A 23,359-nucleotide genomic window follows, 5' to 3' on the forward strand; every position below is an offset into this window, starting at 1 on the left:
TTCTCGGAAATTGTAATTTTGTTATCACTCTTACGATAACAGATCGAATTGGCCTCCACTCAGTCCTATTACCATTACTAATCATGACAATTACAATCCGGCGCAATTAAAAATTCATATACAGACCAATAAAACAGCTCCAGTGGCAACATGTCAAATCACCGCCCAACTTATAAAGCATATGCGGTTTTATTCTCAACAAAAAGTACCCTGTCAGAACACAAGTTTAACTATCTCACCACCAAAGACAATGGTGAACATCACTGGGGATGGAAACTTCACAAGCAAACTGAGCCAAGCACTCAGCACATCATCAGTTGGTATAGTTGGTATAGAATTTTCTTCAGCTTTGAACATTTTTCTTTCCATAACCGAATCTCTAGGTAACGCGTTGATCTTTATTGCTCTTCATAAAGTCTCTTCTATTTATCCCCCGACGAAACTTTTGTTTCGATGTCTGGCGGTCACTGATCTTTGCGTTGGTCTTGTTGTACAACCACTCTCCACAATCGACTACATGTCTCGTATAAAAAAGATGAACTCGACTGTCATCTTACATGTTCAGAACTATCGTCGTACTTGTGGTTGGATGTTGTGCACAGTATCTATCTCGACGTCGGTCGCAATTAGCATGGACCGTCTTCTCGCCCTGTTGTTGGGACTCAGATACAGACATGTCGTGACATTAAGGCGAGTTCGTGTAGTTATCATTTGCTTATGGATAATTGGTACTTCTCATGGATTGATCCAGATTTGGAGAACAAATATCGGCTTCACTGAAGTCTTTGTTTCCATTATACTCAACCTGGCAACCTCGATTTTCTGTTACACGAAGATCCACCTCAAACTACGACATAATCAAGCCAAAATACAAAACAACGTCTCCCAAGGACAAGCGAAGGGACGAGGGATTCCACTGAACATATCAAGATACAGAAAGTCAGTTTCTAACATATTATGGGTGCAGCTGGCATTAGTTGCCTGCTATGTCCCGTTTGGCATTGTGGCTGTGCTACATGCGAACGGGATAGAAAATGGCGTGGCTTGGATAGCTACAGAGATCCTAGTCTATATAAACTCATCTCTAAACCCGATCCTGTATTGTTGGAAGATCAAAGCAGTGAGACAAGCAGTGAAAGACACAATCAGACAGCTGCCCTGTTCTTAACGTTTATGGGGGTCCGTCTTGACTAGCAATTGGTCATGAATTTTTTGCTAAGGAAGGTTTCTAACCGTCAAAGTTTGAAAACCAGACCTCCTAAGAATAAGCTTTATGCACAGATTAGTTCCATTGAAGAGTCCTGTAAAAGTTTCAAATCATGGCCATATTTGAACAGTCATGTGACCAGAATAGAAAAAAACCCTTACACTTAAAGGCCATCTAAATCCGAAAACTTAAATCAGTGTCAAAAGATTAAGAACGTCCGTGTTCTTAATGCGACGCATGGGTTTTACCAAACTCGCATCATCATAAAAGATATGACGAGATAAACCCCCGTATTAGCAGACTTTCTACAGTAGCTTTCCTCTTTTACGTGTAAACGAGAGTTCCATTCGAACGATTATAAAGAAGGTTAAGTTATTTCTGATTCATAAGATAAATCAGAACTCATTCTCTTTTCTTCCAAATTTTGGCATTTAAAATTCTAACGCGCGGTTTGGGACTGGCACTAGTTACGCATGCGAAATCATGTTTTTTTTTTTCAAAGCAAATGTTTCCTCAAATAAAATACACAATTTAGCACTACAAAAACGCTCCTGTTTTTCTCGGGCAATTTGGAATAAATAAATAAGCAATCACTCGAAAATTTTTCAAAGACTACAATGACTCAATCAAATCAACACTTTATTTAAACACGTTACGCCTAAGAGCTAAGAAAGCTCGATCAAACTACGAACGTGTACGGAAAAAACGTAAATAAATAATACTAGCAGTAATCAAAGATTATGAGAGTGCGTTCGACGCGGTCACTTTAATATACATACCTTAAATAAATGGTTTCACTAGCTGACTTTCAACCTCTGTCTATTGCTAAAATTAACGTTTTTCATCGACAACCGAGGTCTTACAGACAGATATATCATATAGTGTCAAAGTCCATGTCAGTTTAAGAGGTCCCTGTACTAACTATGATTTGTTGATTCGTTGCGTGACAGCGCCATTTTCCGTAGACTCAAATTTCGTGCTAAATATTCTCACATTAACTCGTAATGTTTAAGCGTTAAAGTTAATTTGAAAACGTATATTTTATTACATTATTCTCAGCTGGAAGCACAAATATAAGCGGTACATTTGCAGTCCTGCGCTCGTTTATCGTCAGCGTAAACAAACTCCGTGCGACTGATTCGAGTATTTCCCCTGATGGATAAAGTAGACAGTATTTACATAATTTCCCGTTTCTTGGTTCATGTACACTCTTATGGATCTTTTTCCACCGATTCCAAACAATATTCGACCGGATAAAGACTGAGCTACATGTATCTGTCGCGACTGGAACTAATCAACAAATGCACTCAAAATATAGCTATTCCCACAATTAACATTCCAAAGCCAAGGCGATTCAAAGTCGTGTTCGTTAACATATAAAATAAACAAGGGCAATTCGCTCAGATTTTGATAAATGCTATCGTCGAAGCGTGTATGTACACCAATGTCCAACGCTGAGAGCACAAAATAGTGAAGCCCACGGCGACTGAATGGAAAGAACTCTGAGAAAAAACCAGCGCAAAGACGAGCTCGCATGGCCTGCTTACATTCTCACATGTTCGCCACATGTCTTATGACATGTACTCACATATTTTAGTATTAAACAGTACCAGTTTACTGACCATGACAATGCCCCTGCAAAACTCAAGTGGGGTGGCCATTTTGGTGTCCCTACAGGAATGTGGAGTTTTCCTGCACATAGCCGTGCACAGGGCACCCAACTCTGGAAAGCCACAGGCCAAAATTAGGCTTGATTTCTTCGAACGCAAAAATAAATTACATTGTCACCAAAACAATATAGTTAAGTATCTATAGTATAAAATATGCCTAATCATATTTATATGTTCAGAGTTCTAAGATCATATTGTATTTCAGTGGCCAAATAAGTTGTAAGTCTTTCTCATGCTTTCTTGTCAAAATCGTGACAAAAAAATCTACCGGCACATAAAGAGTTTCTTCGCAAAAAAACACTCCAAATGTGACTCATTTTTCCCAGAAATCACGTGATTGTGAATACTTTTGTGACTCAGTTACCAAATTTGGACAAGGTGTAACGCAAGCCTTTCTTACGTGATCCATATAAAAATAAGTTTCCATGTGTGGAATTTAGTAAAGTTTCAGACAATCTCAAAATTTTTCGTGGCAAAACGTCGATACAGAACAGTTTTTGTCCGGCGTACTAAGTTACAAGGAAGGCTGTTCCAGAGAGTGGCGCCACTATAGCTGAAGCTATTTTTGTAATAGTTTGTGCGCGGTAATGGAACATTGAGTTTATTCTCAGAGTCCCTTAGGTTACATGCGATTTCTCGCCTTTCAAATTTAGAACTAAGATAGTGTTACTTTCAAGATGATTCAGTTAATGATTCTTCTATACACAGGCTTGTGTTCATAAGATTGGATCGTGTAAATATTGTCATTATTGTACATGTACAGTCGAAAACTGCACAACAGGCTTTTTACCAAGTCACTGTGAAACCAATGTACGATAACGAATTCAGGGTTGAGCGAAGATTCTTGGTTTTTAAACTAAGCTGTCTTAAAAAATAGCAACCATGGTGACAAAGCTTCCTCTCTGTAAGAAGTGAAAAAAGATATTTTAGTCGAATATGGGTATTACAACTCAGTGAAATTATTTCCAGTCTACTCACTTTTGTAAAATATATTGTACGATAACTTTCATGTTACCAAGTTTTTTATCACTTCTAATGCGGGTGTCTTCATTTGAAATTACGAACCTTCACTGAGCAGGCTGTTGAGTTCCGTATAATCATTTGATGAGTCTTGCAAGAATATGTAAATATTTGCTAGATTATTGCAATATTCTTTGATCAGTAATTGCCACCGTTAGGACACGACAAAAACTCGACCGACAGCTGCAGGATTTCCCAACATATAATATACATTTTAACATGCTGTGTTCCCGAACACCACTGACTCGTAAACGCTTGAGCGGACAGCCTCCGCAATTCCCTACGTGTAATTACATTTTGATATTCTGTGTTTACGAACCAGAGAAGAAACAGATATCTTTTTTTCAGTTTACTCAATGCACGCATGTTAGGCAAACACTGTTAAAAGGATTTTCAAATCATCAAGCAAGATGTTTTTGTGACCGAATAGCAAAAAAAATTATTTTAATTGCCGACACAAAGACTCCGTTTTCAGTTGTTTACTAATATTTCAATCAATAGACTCCAAAAAACAATTGGTAAAATGATATGTAACTGATGCTATTCTTTTAATCTTTACGACTGCTTTTTTTCATTCATTTTATCCTGTTGGAGCTGGGCAGAGAGGAATACAAAAGTGTGTTCAATATCTTTTCATAAGTTCTCGATTAAACGCCGGGTCAGCCAGCTAGATTTATAAATATCATCATCACAGAATTCAAATATTCAAGGCATATAAAGCTCTCAAACAAAATAAATACAAACTCCAATAAACGCCAGCTTCGATTAAACTGCCAAAGTCAGATCGACGCCGATTTTAAAAGAAAGCCAAATGGAGATAAACGCCAGGGGCGTTTAATAAAAATGTAAATTGAAAAATAGAGACATTTCAGGTCATCAAATTAACATCTAGCGCAATTAAAAATTCATATTCCCTTAGAAAACTTGGCTATATTCGCAAGCAGTTGGCAGGTCTGTCAGTTTTTAGCACAAACGAAATTTCATGCTTTTATAAATGGAAAGATTTAACCGTGACCAGATGTTTAAAATCCAGCGCGATTAAAACTCCGTATACGGACCAACAAAACACTCGTTATATTCGAAAGCACTTGATAAGTCTGTCAGTTTTTTTTAGCAGAAACGCGACGTCATGTTTTCTTTAACAACATCAATTCAAAAATAGAGACATTTCAGGTCACCAGATTAATATCCAGTGCAATTAAAAATTCTTATACAGACCAATAAAACAGCTTCAGTAGCAACATGTCAAATCCCCACCCAACTTATAAAGCAGATGCGGGTTTATTCTCAACAAAAGGTACCCTGTCAGAACAAGTTTAACTATCTCACCACCAAAGACAATGGCGAACATCACTGGGGATGGAAACTTCACAAGCAAACTGAACCAAGCACACAGCACATCATCAGTTGGTATAGTTGGTATAGAATTTTTTTCAGCTTTGAACATTTTTCTTTCCATAACCGCATCTCTAGGTAACGCGCTGATCCTTATTGCTCTTCACAAAGTCTCTTCTATTTATCCTCCGACGAAACTTTTCTTTCGATGTCTGGCGGTCACTGATCTTTGCGTTGGTCTTGTTGTACAACCACTCTCCACAATCGACTACATGTCTCGTATAAAAAAGATGAACTCGACTGTTATCTATCATGTTCAGAACTATCGTCGTGCTTGTGGTTGGATGTTGTGCACAGTATCTATCTCGACGTCGGTCGCAATTAGCGTGGACCGACTTCTCGCCCTGTTTTTGGGACTGAGATACAGACATGTCGTGACATTAAGGCGAGTTCGTGTAGTTATCATTTGCTTATGGATAATTGCTACTTCTCATGGATTGATCCAGATTTGGAGAACAAATATCGGCTTCATTGAAGTCTCTGTTTCCATTATACTTAACCTGGCAACCTCGATTTTCTGTTACACGAAGATCCACCTCAAACTACGACATAATCAAGCCAAAATACAAAACAACGTCTCCCAAGGACAAGCGAAGGGACGAGGGATTCCACTGAACATATCAAGATACAGAAAGTCAGTTTCTAACATATTATGGGTGCAGCTGGCATTAGTTGCCTGCTATGTCCCGTTTGGCATCGTGGCTGTGCTACATGCGAACGGGATAGAAAATGGCGTGGCTTGGATAGCTACAGAGATTCTGGTCTATATAAACTCATCTCTAAACCCGATCCTGTATTGTTGGAAGATCAAAGCAGTGAGACAAGCAGTGAAAGACACAATCAGACAGCTGCCCTGTTCTTAACGTTTATGGGGGTGGGGAGGGTCCTTCTTGACTACCAATTGGTCATGAATTTTTTGCTAAGGAAGGTTTCTAACCGTCAAATTTTGAAAACCAGACCTCCAAAGGATAAGCTTTTTGCACAGATTAGTTCCATTGAAGAGTCCTGTAAAAGTTTCAAATCATGGCCATATTTGAACAGTCATGTGACCAGAATAGAAAAAACCCTTACACTTAAAGGCCATCTAAATCCGAAAACTTAAATCAGTGTCAAAAGATTAAGAACGTCCGTGTTCTTAATGCGACGCATGGGTTTTACCAAACTCGCATCATCATAAAAGATATGACGAGATAAACCCCCGTATTAGCAGACTTTCTACAGTAGCTTTCCTCTTTTACGTGTAAACGAGAGTTCCATTCGAACGATTATAAAGAAGGCTAAGTTATTTCTGATTCATAAGATAAATCAGAACTCATTCTCTTTTCTTCCAAATTTTGGCATTTAAAATTCTAACGCGCGGTTTGGGACTGGCACTAGTTACGCATGCGAAATCATGTTTTTTTCCAAGCAAATGTTCCCTCAAATAAAATTCACAATTTACCACTACCAAAACGCTCCTGTTTTTCTCGGGCAATTTGGAATAAATAAATAAGCAATCACTCGAAAATTTTTCAAAAACTACAATGACTCAATCAAATCAACACTTTATTTAAACACGTTACGCCTAAGAGCTAAGAAAGCTCGATCAAACTACGAACGTGTATGGAAAAAACGTAAATAAATAATACTAGCAGTAATAAAATATTATGAGAGTGCGTTCGACGCGGTCACTTTAACATATATACCTTAAATAAATGGTTTCACTAGCTGACTTTAGGGTGTTTCCCGGACACTGAAAAAGTCAAATTATTTTCAGTCTCTGCAATGTTTTGTACTTACTTATTCCAAATTGCACTCCAAATCATTTGAATACCGACACATATTACATACATTAATAAATTCTAGTGTCGCGCGGCTTTCGCAGCTTTTTTCAGGATCTTGTATCGTTGTTGTGGATAGTTCGCTTTCGCGACATTTAGATTAGACTTTGGATTGCCAAATAGATTAGGATCATAAAGAGAGGATGCGCCGCAGATTGAAAGTTTTGTAATTTTCTCAACGGTTCTCGCCGGAATATTTGCACTTAGGTAGTTTTGTTTTGTCTTCATATTTCACTTGAATCCCAACCATAACTACGGATACTAAGTGCATTCAACTTGAGCGCCAGTTTATTAGTTTATATTTATGGCGACGTAGCCTTTAGCTACAATATCGTTACTTGATCTAACAGCAAACATTTTGCGAACACTTCAGTTTTAAAACTTTTATTAGTTATGTTGCTTATGTCAAGTTCTCCGATGAAGCAGTGAGAGAGATCGCTCTAATCAAAACTAAGAAGTCATTGTGATACTTTAAAGCATGAGAGATCATACAATGTAGGAGAGAAACAGAAAGTATAAATTTGAGATGCTAAGTGATTGTGCAACGCTCGCTCGTTTTCCTCTAAGGTTACGGTGGTTTGATCGATCTGGCACCAAATTAATCCATAAGAAAGTATTCCAAGCAAAGAACAGTTCTAAAATTAGCAATACATTTTTAGTAATATTACTTACAGAAAATAACATCTTTTATTCGACTACATGGCCGTGAAAACGCACTTTTATTCAATGTCAATAGATCACAATTATATACTGACGACAAATGAATATATGAAAGATCATAGTAGTAGTAGAAGTCTTTATTAAGAAATCAGTCACAACATACGTGTGGCTTTACAATCAATAACAAACTAAGCTAAACTAGAAAAAACCTATCATATGTATTACAAGAAAAATTTTAAGAAATAAATTTAAAAAGACATCTATTTACAAAAGCCCGTTTGAATCGTTCCGTTTTTACTTCAGGGAGTATGAAGTCATGGCCCCTTTCTCTGGTCAAGGGGAACGAAGACTCTGGGAACGAGACTGGTCTTCTTATATAATGACTGCTGGTTCTATTCAGTAATTTATTTTTGTCAAAAGGGTGCATTGTGTCTAGCTGGTAACCTAAATGCTTTGCTGCTAGTGAAATTATTTCTGATGAATGTACTGTTGTGGAAAAACAATTAAAAAGTTACTTCCACTGCGCGTTGTTTTGAACTGAAATCGTTTCTTTGACAGCCTAGGAAAGGATATGAGGAGGAGAGAGCTGAGCTGAGTTTTACTACAAATATTACAAAATTAAATATAACAGAGTGAGAGACCTTGGTTTAATATCTGACGTAATGAGAAATCGTCCAGGGTTCAACTTTACTGGTTCCAAAGGCCCAGTGTTGTGTCAAACTAATGAGAGCGAGTTTCGACGAATTTCGACGGGAAATGGAGGTAAAGATCGAATTTTCCGAGGATGACGCCACGAAATTTGAACAAAATTTCCGCAAATCTTCGATCCAACAGTGGTTTTTTTTTTTTTTTACATCGTCGAAATTCCGCCCTTTTTGGGGAGATGCTGCTCGACATTCTACCGTCATGAGGATACCAACGTTTGCATGCGACTTTTGGAAAAGTGAAACGAATCTTCTAAGGAAAATTCTGGTAAAAATTTCTGGAATTTTCAGTGACGAATGGAACAGCCTGATTTTCCGGAAATTATGGAATTTAATCAAACAACCTCGCGAGGTATACCCAAATTGATTTCCCCACGAAATTCCACAACTTTCGTTTGAATAGTTCGCTTTTCGGAAATTCAACAATTCGTATCCGTTTCGAAATTTTCGAAATAACAGCAACAAAATTTTATTCCTTTTTCAATAATTTACGTGAATTTTAGGTTAATGAGTTGTTTGAATGGAAAGCTTTAAGGTAATTCCTCTGAAATAAAAGTGACAATAGATTTTTGTTCAAACGTTGTCTACTGAATATTTGTCATATGATAACTTCAATTTTGAAATAAAAAAGGGGGGTGCCCGTGCTCATTAAGGAGCAGTGAGGCATTGAAAATGCCCCATTTTGGCATTATTTAATGATTATTATAAGAACGCATTCCCAGTAATTGTAACATCTTTGTGAGCCCGGACTCATAAGAACACGCATTAAACTACAGTCAATACATTGTGTCGGACACAAATAAACGTTTTAAGTTTGATTCAGACAGAAAGCTAAATCCTTGGTTAAAAATTTGAACCAAAATTTCTTGACGTGGTTACCGACTGCCAAATAGAAAAGACCACCGTGTATCTGCTATTTGTTCTTATTTATTCAATTTTCAGCAATAGAAATTAGATCAGTCTTTTCTCACGCAAAGCTTATGATTAGTTGATTACAATGAGTGGAAAAAAAATTGGGGTGCCCGTGCTCGTTGGTGAGCTAGAACCATTTTTCAACTGACAGAGCTCAATATCAAGGAAAATCCGTCATGTTTTCAATGTGCGCGTGCACGAGCGCGCGCTAATGACCCCATAAATTATGCGCAGCAAGGATGCGTAATGCAAATGTGAGGAATGACCTTAAATTTCCTCAAAGCGACGCTTTCATCCAACAGTTCAACAACAACTGACCGACGATAAGTTACTGTAACAGTACCCAAGTCCCTCACAGGATAATTCATATCACAAAACTTCTACATAACCAAATCATCTAATAGGACTGGCTTAATTAAGATAATTAGATAAAGCAATTCAAGATTCGTCAATCACAAAGAAGAGCACCAGGTCCTTATTAAACTCTAAAATACAGCTAGGATTCTTCTCAAATCCAATAACTGGAATATTCTCGATTCACGTTGTTGTTTTTCAAAGATCAGTCTAAAGTGTGGGTTTTTTTTATCTGGGTGTTAGTTCACGACAGTTATGTTGATTCCGAGATCAGGTCTCCAAAATGTTAAGATTTCAAGTGTATGTCACTTACCTGTGGAATACATCTTGTTCACCATTGAGATCAATTTTCTCTGCCAACTCGGGATCAACTTTCTCTTTCAATTTCTCCTCCAGCTGAGAAAGGAAAGGTAAATTAGTCAAAAAGTAAGTCATCGCAGAGTGAGTGTGATCACATTCACAACGATTCTGTTCAAAAACATACGTACACTGTAGGTTAAGAACAAAAAAAAAAAACAATAATTGTCAGATTTTGTAGAGTGATACTGAGAAAATGGCAACTTCACTAGATGTTTGAAACGCAAAGAGGGCCTGTTAGCATTTTACAACTGGTTTTCAATTTTCAAATCTAATTTTATTTTATTTTTTAACATCGATACTGATGTTACTTGAGTACTATTTGAAAACTGCCCTAACACTGTACATAGGACCTTCCTCCACAAGACTTTTCAAATTACATTCTCAGACTCATTAATTATTCATCAAACAAAGGAAATCAAGACCGTGACGGTGTTTTGAATATCTCATCTTAATTAGCTTAGATTTTTACGATTTTATTTCTCCGTTTTCTCCCTGGTTTTAGTTTCGATCGAGAGAATATATCAAACAATCAAGACGGAGTTTGACAACATTTCCAAACACCTCGTCAAGTTCGTCAAAAATACTCCGCTGCGCGTCGTATTTTCAACTCTCTTCTCGGTGTTTGGACATGTGGTCAAACACGGTCTTTCGAGTTTCATATATCACATATTATTAAAAACTGGATCATTGGATAATGCAATTCGAGAGTTTTCATTAGCTTAGACGTCATGGATTATGAGGTATTATGGCACGCTCTACAAATATGGTAAGCGTACGTGCGATTTTTGGGGGAGTTTTTATTCTTAATTTAGTTTAGTTTTCTATATTTTGGGGGCGTTATTAATAAAACAATTATTCCACTCGCGCTTGTTGGATATGAGATGATTATAGCCAACCATGTTATATCCAACGCGCGCTCATGGAATAATTGTTAAGTATAACAGGCATGCAATGTGTGCATGGAGCTACGTAAAGGTTGAATAGCCTTTTGCACGCACTGCGTACCTATGATCCAGCGTAATATGTTAGTCCTGATTTCGCACCTGTTGAGTGGTTTCCAGACAGTAATCAGCTGTACATAGGATACAGCACGTCAGGCTTTGTTCTTCTTTGCTGAATTTCACTTCACTAGAATCCTTCAAGATGCTGGCAAGACCACCCGTGGTTCTGTCCAAGCAAAAGATTGTTACATATAATATTTCACATTCTACACCATGTTAAGACAGATAAGACTTGTGGATATTTTAACCCTTGTAAGGTACTTTTCAAACGTCTTTAGAAACAACGTAGCTGGTGAGTAAAACGCACGCACATATTATCTGTCCAAGCATCAGACCAAACTTCAGGACCTTCTTGTAGGTAAACATACGATAATCGCCAAAATTGGGCTATTTTTCTGTGCTTGCGTTAACAACGCTCTCCCAAATTAGGAATTCAAGTACGTGACCAAGCGTGTGATTTAAATGGAAGAAATATTTTTCTGGCACAGCTAAATTGATTGCAGCTGTCATTCACAGAAACTCGTGGTGAGTAATGAAACTTTATCAGAAGAAACCATCACTGTCACGGTCAATTTTAGGTGCTCATAAGCCAAAGTTCCCTTCCCTATTCTCCAATGGGGGAACAAGTAGACTGATTCTAAGGCAGTGGAGAGAAAGCGAACGACAGAGAATCATAGTCCCTTTCCCCTTTCAATGACCGTTTTATTTAAGAAATAGAAAACATGTACCGTGTTGCTAGCAAGTTTTACTATAAATCTACTAGCGTTCTATCACAAATGCCCTTCTCTGATTGGCTACGCTACTCACTATCTATTCTGTGATAAACAGTGAGTAGCGTAACAGTGTGCCCTTGTTAACAAAAGAACGACCGCTCCTTGGCATTTTCGAAGTATCTGTGAAGAGGTTTTAGATAAAGTTTTGAACGACTAATAGATTTATACTAAAACAATTAGATTATTCGCTCTCGATTTCTATGCATGTTAGTTGACGAGGACGTAGCCCGAGTCAACTATCATGGTGCTTAGTTAGTAACTCAGCTGTGTTCTATTTGAAATCCGTGAATCTGACGTCTCTCTGAGCGATAACCAACTCACCTACACCTCGGTAGAAATTCGCTCATACAAAACTCAGGCTCATTGTCTAATTGTCAAATAGCAAACAATAACAGAAACAATCAGATTTGTGATAAGTGTCTACAATAAATCTACCAGTAATACTCACTTTACAGGGAGATGATTGTTCAGGACTCTAGTGGCATACTCCCTAAGAAACTTCTGGAATGCTGCTGTGAGTGAAAGCAGAGGAGGCCCTGTGCTGAGCTGCGAACACTGGACCATGCATTTCTTGTAGAATACAAACAGTTCACCAGCACTGGGAAACACTACATTGCTGCCATCTCCTTCCACCATGGGAATCCCCAGGGACTTGAAATCTTGGACAAACCTGTCCATCAGTTCTGACAGGTTTCTGTTGAAACATATGATGTTCAAAGTGTGATTAATGGTAGTCACAAAAGGCATGCCACTTCTCTAGAATTAAGCACTAAATGCAAATGCTTCAATCTGATTGGCTAAGTTATCAAATAATATATATAAGTTATTGACTATGCGTGAGGTCAAGATGGCTGGATATTGGCCAAGCTCTATAGACTTTTTTGCGTGTGGAGTCCAGGTTCATAAGCTCGCAAAAAAAAATAACGAGGCCATCTTGACCGAACAAACTTGGTCACTAAAGGATTTACTACATGGATTCCGAGAAAAGGTTCTTTCGGGACACAGCGGGTAGTCCCGAGCAGGCAAGATAGCATCATCTTTCTCGCATGGGTAGCCAATCACAGCCTAGGATTTAGTTCATCTTGCTTGATCACGGAGCTAGCCATATAATAACAGTCATTATTGTGCAGTGGCTGAATTAAGGTCCTCTACAAAATCGCGAGGTTTTCTCATTTTTCCAAAGATTCAAAGGAACATTAAGAAACATAGTTTAATAATCATCCTTCAGTTTGTAAACATCGAGGCAAACTAAGTCAAACTAAGGCGTCCTCACTAGGAATAAATTCTAGCCTTTTCAAACCACACTAGCACTAGTTCCTCGGTTTGTCTTTGCATTTACTTGTTTTGCGCGCGAGCTTTTGTACTGGTTTACATGTGGGTGATGCATGTTTCAGAATGCTAATTGGACTTACTTGTCTTGCGATTCTATATAAATATGAAGATGTGGCTCAAAACATCTTGAAATGATCCCCAAGAACTTTGACTGTTTTGGCTACAAAAGGGAAAGAAATTTTAAAACGTTATTTGATTAATAACTACAAATGTACTGTATGCCAGCAGTGATATCGTGAAATTATTTATATGAGCAGACTAGAAATTACATTCCATTGCATCTCTTTGTAAAGGCTGTAAAACCATTACATTTTACAATTGACAATGTCTTGTTTAACATTTTTAGTCGTATTTAAATTTTGTTTGTTTAATCTTGCACTCATGCCACTGGGTGACTTTACAAGAATCCAAATGTAAATGTAATTGAGCAACCTTGCAATTATGTATCATCTGAGTTTATTGGTTTATTTATTTTTTTTAATTCAAAGTACATGTAGATCTGCATATCCAACTAGGATTAAATCGTAAATGAACCCTGAAACTCCTTAGTAAGTGACTAACATACATTGAATTGATTGAACTGCATTGCTCCCGTTTTATGACAAGAGTCTTTTCGTGTCTTTTCAACAAAGCAGGCAGATAAATAATTATAATTCCTTTTTCATTAGAATTCAGTTACGTTCATATCAGTAACACAAATGAATCTGAACAAGCCAGACCTTGCCAGTGGCCTCCTTTGGTTCTTCAGTGTCCTATAAAAGAAACAGGGCAGATTTGTCAAAACTAAAATGTTCCGATTAAGAATAAAAAGCAGCGATATTAAAGAATGACGTCTCGACGGCTCCATGCCATCATTCTCAAATTCAAATAAAATACATTATGTGAGTTCATTATCTAGTGAATGTACGAGTGAAGGTCTCAGTACATATGATTAAGATATAAAAATAATCGATGAATAAAAATACCAGGCGTGGTGCGCTTGGACTGTCAAATAAAAAGTTTTGCTTTAATTTCTGATGAGATCAAAGTGACGGAACCCAAACCACCTCTTGTTAACGAACAATGCGTTGTTTTTGAATACAAATGTGATTTGTGCGATGCAGATTATGTGGGCTATACATGCCGACACCTATTTCAGCGCATTAATGAACATAAGTGTTCTGTCATTGGTAAACACCTGCGGGACGTACACAATCTGAGGAACAACGATCTCCATGACTAATTTACAATCCTCAAGAAATGCCGTCGGAAACTGGATTGTTTAATTTATGAAATGCTCTTCATCAAAAACAAAAACCCAACACTTAACACTCAATCTGACTCCATTAAAGCAAAACTTTTAATTTGACAGTCCAAGCGCACCATGCTTGGTATTTTTATTCATCGATAATTTTTTTCTCTTAATCATAAGTACTGAGACCTTCACTCGTACATTCACTATATAATGAACTCACGTAACGTATTTTATTTGAATTTGAGAATGATAGCATGGAGCCGTCGAAATGTCATTCTTTAATATCGCTGCTTTTTTTCTTAATTGTTTATCGAAAACCTTAGTTATTAACAGTGTTTTATAGTACTACTGCTTTCAAGCAAGGTTCACCCATGAAAAAACTACAGAAATGCTCAAAATTCTATAATCAATAACATTAATAACCAATAGCTATTAATAGCTACACCCACTCCAAGTAAGCTCACTGGATGTCTACTGGCTTTAACATAACGTAACATAATGTAACGTAACGTAACAGAGCATAACAGAACATAACAGAACATAACAGAACATAACATAGCATAGCATAGCATAGCATAGCATAGCATAGCATAGCATAGCATAGCATAGCATAGCATAGCATAGCATAGCATACATGTAGCATAGCATAGCATAACATAACATAACATAACATAAAATGACACAACATAACGTAACATAACATAACAAATACAACCATAACATAACATAACATAACATAACATAACATAACGTAACAACATAACATGATAAGAATTAAAGCTACAAAGCTTGTGGGGTTGTGCACACTACTGAAATAAAATAAGATCATTGAAACATAATTATACATGTAAAATACTAAATACGCAGCTAAGATCAAAGTATCAGTCTAGGCTTAAATTATTACACGTTTCTAAAAATACACGTAATCACTTTCTCTATATCGGGATATGGAGGCAGTTGAACTGTTGAAAAGAAAGTCTTTAAAATACTCCTTAGTAATAAGTAGGCTGACCCACCAAAGGCCAGTGAATCTCTCGTTAATCTGCTATTGCATCTGGGCATCGAAGCTTTACAACTATGTGTTTTGATTTGAAAAGAAAAGAAGGGGTTGCAAAGCCAAATGAATGCAAGCTTAAACGTTTTATGGAAGCACTTCATCTTAATGGATACTAAATGGGAAGTAAAGCAGCCAATGAATGCTGTCATCTCTCATTGCTTACTGCCATTAGAGGAGTTTGGTGCAAGAAAAGAGGGTGACGGGAAGCAACTGCAATAGATCAATTTCGATATATTCAGTTTAACACAGTAGACCTCAGCACGAGGCTCTGGGGAATAAACCCCACAAACTCTGCAGTTATTCCCCCGAACCTCGTACCGAGGTCTATTGTTTTAGGCTGAATTTTAATATAACTAAATTGGTCAATTGCAGGCTTCTTGTCTTAAATACACTAGCAGCTCCAACAAGAACGTTTCTTAAGGGACAGAAGTGTGAGTACTATAATCCTAAGCAATTACTGAAAATGGTTTTAATTTATTGATAAAAGATATTTGAATAATTACAACAAAATAAAAGCAACATAGAAGGAGCTTACATTCTAGCTCCCCAAAGTGTAAATTACCAAGTCCTGCCTAATTCCACATTATTTTTGCTGTGGTAATCCATTCCTTTAGTGCAACGTTCAATAAATGACACAGAAACTTCAAAAAGCATCAACTTATGAGATGGCACTTATAATTCCTAGTAATGACTTACCACTGTTCATGTGTAGTATTACCATTCTCTGCATAAACATTAAAAATGAATTATAGCAATTATTATTACATATAACTGGAGAACAAATTATAATAATAATTTTCTTACCTCATAACCATGATGAACAAACCTCTGTGCCAATAAACTTTCAAAGGTTGTTGTTCTTTGGATGGCAAATAGCAGTAGTTTGACATCAATTTCTTGTACTCTGGCTGTCATGATTTTTGACAAATCTTTCCTACAGGTCAAATCAGAAGTATTACAAATACACGGTGTAAAAACACATGGTTTAATGCAGGTCTATCGTCAGATACATTGTAATAGCTACAGCTGTAGCTGTTAGCAAATGTGGTAAAACCACCATTTGTTTCAGTCTAAGAACCTTAATAAACTGCCAAACTACCACACGCAACTGACATAGTGACTAAGAAAGCTGATGATCACAATGACCAAGCAATTTTAGTTATTGATTTGCTCAATTTTTTTAAAGTTTTCTCATAAAAATAGGTGCACATAAGTATGTGTGGCTAACTGGACTTTACAGTGGAGGTCTTAATCTTATAATGTATGAGAGAAAATTAACATTTCAAAGTCATACTTGGTTATTCTGCAGAATTCTTCACTAATTCTCTCCTCCACATGCCATTCAGAAGGAAACGTTCCTTGAAAGTCTTCATCAAATTTGACCAGAGCTCTTTTTAACCAGGAGTAACGGCGGTCAATTTTATCAAGCCATGCAACCTGGACGTGCAACAATGAAAGCACAATGTAAAGTACATCTGTATGAGACGCAAAGCACAATTTAAGTATTACTCATTTTGTTAATAGGATACCTTTGAAGAAATAGTCTCTACTTGCACGCCTTGTTCTATGTGTTGTAGGAACAACAAAAACTACATTAAACTTCTAGGCCTTTGCTAATTATAATTATTTTCCTGCCAAAGCATATCTTATCTTCACAAATAAATGTGCCATCAAACATATATGTACATGATCACCTAAATGCCATAAAAACAACAGTAGCCCAATTCTTCAAAGGGGTGATGGACAGAAATGATGATCAAATGCCAAAAAATCAAACTTTGCAAAAAAGTTTAAACATGCCATTCTGGGAAACTCAACGATTTGATCTTTCAAATATCATGCCTCTACAAGCCAAAAAGATGTCAAAACACTGGATAGGATAAATTGCTAGACCCTGAATAAAGGCTTGGTCTATTAGACAAAGCTTCAATACCATGCCAGCGGTAGCTACTCAAGAAAACATAGTAAGTTATGTAGCTGTTACTTACTTCAAATGATTCATTAAACAGTTGCTGATATTCTGCTAACTGAAGCTTGACAAACCACGTCAGCAGTTCATTTCTGCAAAGGAAATATGAAGAAGTTCAATGTCATCTGGACATGTAACAAATGAATTGAATTTTAAAACACTTTATTCTAATTTTTCAAAGTTAAAACACACACCACATGTCACCAACAAAGTCAGGTAAAAAAACTGAGTACATGTATTAGTTTACAGAAGGGCAGTTTCTAGAGTACCAGTGAAGCCAAAATTTCGTCCGAAAATGAAGCCTCTTTTCAAAAGAGCATACAACTTTAAGTACATGTAGTTTTCCTGGTCAATTCTCATCATGTTGTCCCAGTAAATAATACATAAGTCAATATCAGCACTCTATAGAGAAAGCCAGACTTGGTTAAGAACAAGAAGCTGTGTTCAAAGAACTTCAGGGGTTTCATTCAGGGTCAAGCAGCGAACAAATTAACTGGCTGTAAGATCAAATTGGTTTGCCTGGTTTGACCATCTGCAGGAAAGTTCTTCTAACTTATAAAGAAGTTCAGTTAAAAAAGTTTCACCTCCCTGTGGAAACCAATTGCCTTCCTGCTGAAAACATATAATTTCATGAAACCCCTGATTTAAGCTATAACAGAGTTGAAAAAATGTAGGACCTTCGATTGATTTGTTACATGTAGCTGGAACACTCACTTGACTTTTGGATCCAGGACATTCACCACTTGACATGCTTCAGCTAACTGTGAGTTTGGTCCTGCAGGAGGCTGAGAGAAAATAGTTATTTTATATATAAATAGATATAGTCAATAGTCATTGTAGAAATAAAATGTACTACTGGTTTAGGAGGCAGATGACGACTATTCATGTACCTTCACTCCTTTGACAGATAGGGCTTCTTCAAAATCTGCCAAAATTTGAGTGCCAAGTTCATTCTGGATTTGTTTAACCCTTAACAGTAAAAAATCATTAGTACATGTCAGTAAGACAGAGTCATCTTGAGTAGTTGTTGTCACAGACATATTATTTTAAAACTTACAGTACTGCTGTGCGGTCCCAAGTGCATGTTCTATGATGTACTTGTAAGTACAGCATCAAAATAGCGCTAATCCTCCATAGGCAAAAAGATGGTGACTGGTACATTTACCCACAGTTCTTAGCGCATGACAACTTTAAAAATGTTTATAAAAGCGTAACGAAACGTTATAAAATCTTCAAACCCAGGCTACTCAATGTCCTTTGCACAGGGACAAACATTATAAACATTTGGCTTTCTCAGTGCCTTATAGGCTGTGTTAGGTTCGCAAGGCATTGTGGTAAAATGTACAGCCGCCATCTTTTTTCCTACGGTGGATTGCAGATGACAGTATTCTTTGGCTAAACAGCCAACAACTTTCTTACTGGCAAGAAACTTTAATTAATAATATAGTAATTTGACCTTCTGTTACGTACTTAATTTATGCTTTTAATCATTCTCACTACAATTCTCTTGGGTTTATTTATAAATGAGTGAGTACCATAAACCATCTAATAAGAGATAGCTTAGTCATCATCAAACATTTTCTTAGCTAACATCTTGCTTTACCCAGAAGCTCCCTTCAAACTTTCAGGCTAAGGGATATTACAATTATGGCTACGAATGAGGATCACTTACTTGTCAGCTAACTGTCGAATTTGAGCAATTCCAAAGTACTTTTTGAAGTGCTCCAGAACATTGACAACTCCTTGCAAGAGATTAGCCACCTCTCCATAGTGCCGCTTTCTCGTTAAATTCCTTAGGTTACAAATTTACAAATGTCAGTTTTCTTGTCAGCTTTCTTGACAGTCTTCTCTCCTCAGGATAGCCCTTCCCACTAGCCTCCCCTCCTTCATTAACTATACTGTCCCCTTTGTAGAACAAGCAAGAAGGACAGGTACACTAGCCTAAAAGTTAGTTCACTGGAATTGCTCCTTGTAGGACTGTGTTTTTGAGCACACAATTTTGATTTAGCTCTTACATATCATGCCTCTCTCTGTGCAGGTGTGAAGGGGGCCATGTACACTTCAGCAGTACCCGACTGGTTAGAAGACATGTCATGTGTAGTGGTCATCCAGGGTGAGTAGCAGCACTCATGGACATTTTTAAAATTAAATAAAAAATGAAGCTCAATGCTGGAAATAATAAATGATTCCAAGCTCGACCCAGACAGTTCCGTGGGCATTTTACATTTAATATGGATTGGAGCAAAACAACATCTTGCAAGCTTTCAAAACTATTTTGTAAGAAAGCAGGTAGGTAGTAGGTAGGTACTAGGTAAAATCTGCATTTGAGCTTAATTGTCAGTCAGGCTGGTGCAAATCTACAGTTTCAGCTGTAGCTGAAGAGGCCAGTAATATTTCTAATCACCCTGGATGGGATGCTTGTCCATTGCAAGGTTAACCTATGCATTAAAATTGGCCAGGTATGCATTTCATACACCTGGATGGAGAAAGCCATTGTGAGAGTAAAGTGTATTGCCCAGGAGTGTAACCCAAACCAGGAACACACACCACTCAATCCAGATTCCAGTAAGCGAAACATTTAAGGTCATCACCCATCCTAAAGTAGCTCTGTTTAATTATTACACTTGGTTCCAAATAACTTTTTCTTCCACTACAAGTATACAGCAAACAAGCATGATGAGGTGGAACATCGCCATTCGTGCCTTCTTTACTTTGTGTAAAAATGGCACTTTAACACTTACTTCTGTCTCCCAAGAGAGGAGTTATGGGTTGTGGGTTCAACTGGGAACCCATACACTGCATTGCATCTAAATAATCATTAAAACTATATGAACTGACCACACCTCTCAGCAGGGAGGTTTTTGTTCATCATACACACCCTACTTACATGAGAGTGTCCACTCCACCCACCAGCATATGGAGGTGGTTTAGAGTTGTGATGGAACTTGTTAAATGTCGTTTAGCATGGTCTAGTTGCTTGATATCTCTTGTTATTTCCTTTACCTGTAAAAAGTAATTGTTTAATAATTGCAGACTTACAGATGTACCAGAGATGACACAAATAGGATGAAAACATGGAGACATAGGCATATTAGGGGACATGGGAAAGGGGGATATGAGGCGAAATGTTCAAAATGTTTGGTAGAAGATGACAGAGACATAAAAATATGACCCTTCTGTTAAATGTACATAGCATTATGGAGGCACAGGGCTTGGCAACTGGACAGTGTGCAGAGAAAACCACTCAATAACCCAAAGGCCATTCTCACTAGCTCTGGACAAAAATTTCAACCCTCACAGTACTTTTATCTGTCACTTGTATTTCCTGCAAAATTTTACTTGCCTTATGCAAGTGAAGGTCAGCTGAGATAAGATAATCTTTATCTATCCACGGTAAAAATTTTGGTAAAGAATCCACTAGCATGACTGCAGACATGGGACATGGAGATGTGGGTGACTAGAAAAATGAGAATGTGGGAAAGTGGGTACAGGAGGATTTGGTTCAGGGTTCAGTTCTATAGAACTAGTAGTACTACATTTACTGGGTTGAGGATAAAAAATATTGAGACGGGTTGGCTTACCATTTGTTCTGATTTGTCTGCCTTTTCTTTAATGTCAATAATTTTGGCAAACAGCTGTTGAATTGCTTGTTTGGCTTCATCAAGAGCCTAGCAACAGAAACAGAATTCCAGATTTAAGTTGGAAATATTGGCATCAAACAGCCTTGATATAAAGTGTGACACTGTTGAGTTGTATTCACAGACTTGAGTTAGAAAAACTGTTCGTTATATGTGCAAGACAAAGTTCTCCTCAACACAACAGTAATCACTGAAAAATCAGTGGCCCTCATATAAATATTTACAGAAGAAAAAGATGACATGTTAAAAAATAAAAATATAGATTGTAAAGATACTCAAATATGCAATGATAATATAAAAAACTAAGATAAGATACACACTAAAATATTAAAAAGCAAAGCATTAATTGGATCAAGTCTAACAATTAAAACAAGAAAATTACAACTCTTGTGGCTCTAGATAACTCCCAAGTCTGTGCATACATGTACAGACTTGAGAGTTACCTAGAGCCACACTCTGTAGCGCAATAAACAGTAAGTAGTAAAATGCCAGTGCTACTCAATACTGGCGTTACCGGTACATCTACAAACTTGGAGAGTTTCAATGTGATGTTAAATGGTCCCATCAGCTAAGGTTGTGTTTTATTAGGGATCAGTTGGAAAAGTGTTTCATTGGGAAACCTCTTGACCATTCCAAATACCTAAACAAGTTGCAGTTCGAATAGTTGAGTCTAATGGAAAATGACCTTGTAAATTTCATCCAGCAACTTTAAAAGTCAGCTCAGTGACACAGGTACTAAAAGTGTAACAAGTACAGATTTATTACAACTTCTTAAGCGGCTACAAGATGAATGATCTGTAGTTATCTGGAAAGTTCTATTCTTCAAAGTGATTGCTTTATTTGATTATTTTAAAGGCCTGCAACAGTTACACATAAAACTTGCTCACTTGTCTTCCTTCATGACCAATGTTAGTCTGCCCTCTAACAACGGTCCTTATTTCTTCATCAAGACCCCTGTTCAAAGTAAAATCAATGCCATAATTTGAAACAAAAACAAAATACATGCATCCAAAAAATTGCTGGTCACTCACTATAAATATTTTTACCATCGGTTAACATATTCTAAGATAGCAAATGTTAAATCCAAGACTTTGCAAGACAGCAAGACAAATGCTACTTTCCCGCAAGCCCTAGACTTTCTTAGCCTTGCAAAGAAAATTATAGTAAGAGTCTGCCACTTGACACAACACATACTTATGATCTTACTGTCTCTGATGCATAGTAGTCGAATGCTAGTTTACCCCATTAGAACTGTATTTTGTCAGACTATCTTGTTAACAATTTGCCAGTGTCCATAGAATTTACATCTAGGTGGAGTGGGGTAATGTGACAGTAAAAGCATCTGGCCAAGCCCGAGACATGCGTGTATCTGGCAATAACCCTAGCCAGACCCAAACCCAAACCACTCGATTCTGGGTTTAACATACCACCATGGGGCCTTAAGGTCTTAGGAGGTGCGGTGGCCTCATGGTTAGTGCACTTGTCTCCGGATCAAGCAGTCCAGGTTCGAGCCCTGGCTGGGGACATTGTGTTGTGTTTTACGGCAAAACACTTTATTTTCACAGTGCACCTCTCCCCACCCAGGTGTATAAATGGGTACCGGCTAATTTAAAGCTGGAGGTAATCCTGTGATGGACCAGCATCCCATCCAGAAGGGGAGTAGAAATACTCCTAGTTGCTGGTAGTCAGACTTTATGAGGTATTGAGCAGCATCTCTCACTGCCCATTTTTAACCTCTGCAACTAAATTAATTCTCTTCTATAGCACATCCAAGGCAGCTCAACCACAGATTTAGTATAAAATAATCTTATAAAGACTGTGCTTATTTTCAAGGCTGTCTAGAGGTCTAAATACAAAATGTAAGTATTCCACTACAGATCTGCCAATTTTATAATGAATGTTGTTTCTCTTAGAGGAAAAAAGTTGTATATGATTTGTAATTCTTACCTGATTCTTAGCCTCATCTTGTTAACAACATCATCTATATTGGCTAGGGACTGAAATTTAATTAATAAAAAGTAAAATAAATAATTAAAAATAATAAATGACACATCAGTTCATGTGTAGCATGCAAAGTTGATAAGAAAATTGCTACATTGTAACTCACTGTTCCTCGTTTACACCATTCAAAAGATTCAGTGCTAACTGCTTTATATGAGGAATGAAATGTTTGATAAAGTAGGAACTATTAATGTGCAAAGGATAAGAGACTAATCCACATTTGTTGTTAAATTTTAGTGAATTTATGTACGC

General features: G+C 37.2%; 3 protein-coding genes across 3 annotated transcripts in view; 2 read left to right on the plus strand and 1 right to left on the minus strand.

Moving 5' to 3' along the window:
• The window catches only part of LOC110048356 (vacuolar protein sorting-associated protein 53 homolog), a 54,410-nt gene that overhangs the window by 17,085 nt on the left and 13,966 nt on the right, over positions 1–23,359 (minus strand). The window contains exons 3-17 of the mRNA XM_020754138.2: positions 23,054–23,103; positions 21,994–22,060; positions 21,050–21,136; positions 20,356–20,471; positions 19,141–19,260; positions 18,359–18,437; positions 18,183–18,253; positions 17,488–17,560; positions 16,794–16,936; positions 16,304–16,433; positions 13,928–13,960; positions 13,289–13,368; positions 12,325–12,570; positions 11,146–11,269; positions 10,056–10,138 (exon numbers count right to left, since the gene is read on the minus strand). Coding sequence (XP_020609797.2) covers positions 10,056–10,138; positions 11,146–11,269; positions 12,325–12,570; positions 13,289–13,368; positions 13,928–13,960; positions 16,304–16,433; positions 16,794–16,936; positions 17,488–17,560; positions 18,183–18,253; positions 18,359–18,437; positions 19,141–19,260; positions 20,356–20,471; positions 21,050–21,136; positions 21,994–22,060; positions 23,054–23,103 — 1,502 coding nt within the window. The remainder of the gene's footprint in view (positions 1–10,055; positions 10,139–11,145; positions 11,270–12,324; positions 12,571–13,288; positions 13,369–13,927; positions 13,961–16,303; positions 16,434–16,793; positions 16,937–17,487; positions 17,561–18,182; positions 18,254–18,358; positions 18,438–19,140; positions 19,261–20,355; positions 20,472–21,049; positions 21,137–21,993; positions 22,061–23,053; positions 23,104–23,359) is intronic.
• On the plus strand, positions 182–1,679 carry LOC149097068 (melanocortin receptor 5-like). Its single transcript, XM_089278998.1, has one exon. It carries the CDS (start codon positions 182–184, stop codon positions 1,166–1,168), a length of 987 nt encoding a protein of 328 aa, XP_089135124.1. The 3' UTR covers positions 1,169–1,679.
• LOC149097069 (melanocortin receptor 5-like) lies at positions 5,128–6,998 on the plus strand. The gene has a single exon (XM_089278999.1). It carries the CDS (start codon positions 5,238–5,240, stop codon positions 6,153–6,155), a length of 918 nt encoding a protein of 305 aa, XP_089135125.1. The 5' UTR covers positions 5,128–5,237; the 3' UTR covers positions 6,156–6,998.

The sequence above is a fragment of the Orbicella faveolata genome, unplaced genomic scaffold (genome assembly GCF_042242905.1).
Source record: "Orbicella faveolata isolate gen_17 unplaced genomic scaffold, um_ofav_v1 contig_47, whole genome shotgun sequence".
Lineage (NCBI taxonomy): Eukaryota > Metazoa > Cnidaria > Anthozoa > Scleractinia > Merulinidae > Orbicella > Orbicella faveolata.

Coding starts and splice junctions, on each gene's coding strand:
- LOC149097068 (XM_089278998.1), top strand. CDS start 182: ATGCGGTTTTATTCTCAACAAAAAGTACCCTGTCAGAACACAAGTTTA.
- LOC149097069 (XM_089278999.1), top strand. CDS start 5,238: ATGGCGAACATCACTGGGGATGGAAACTTCACAAGCAAACTGAACCAA.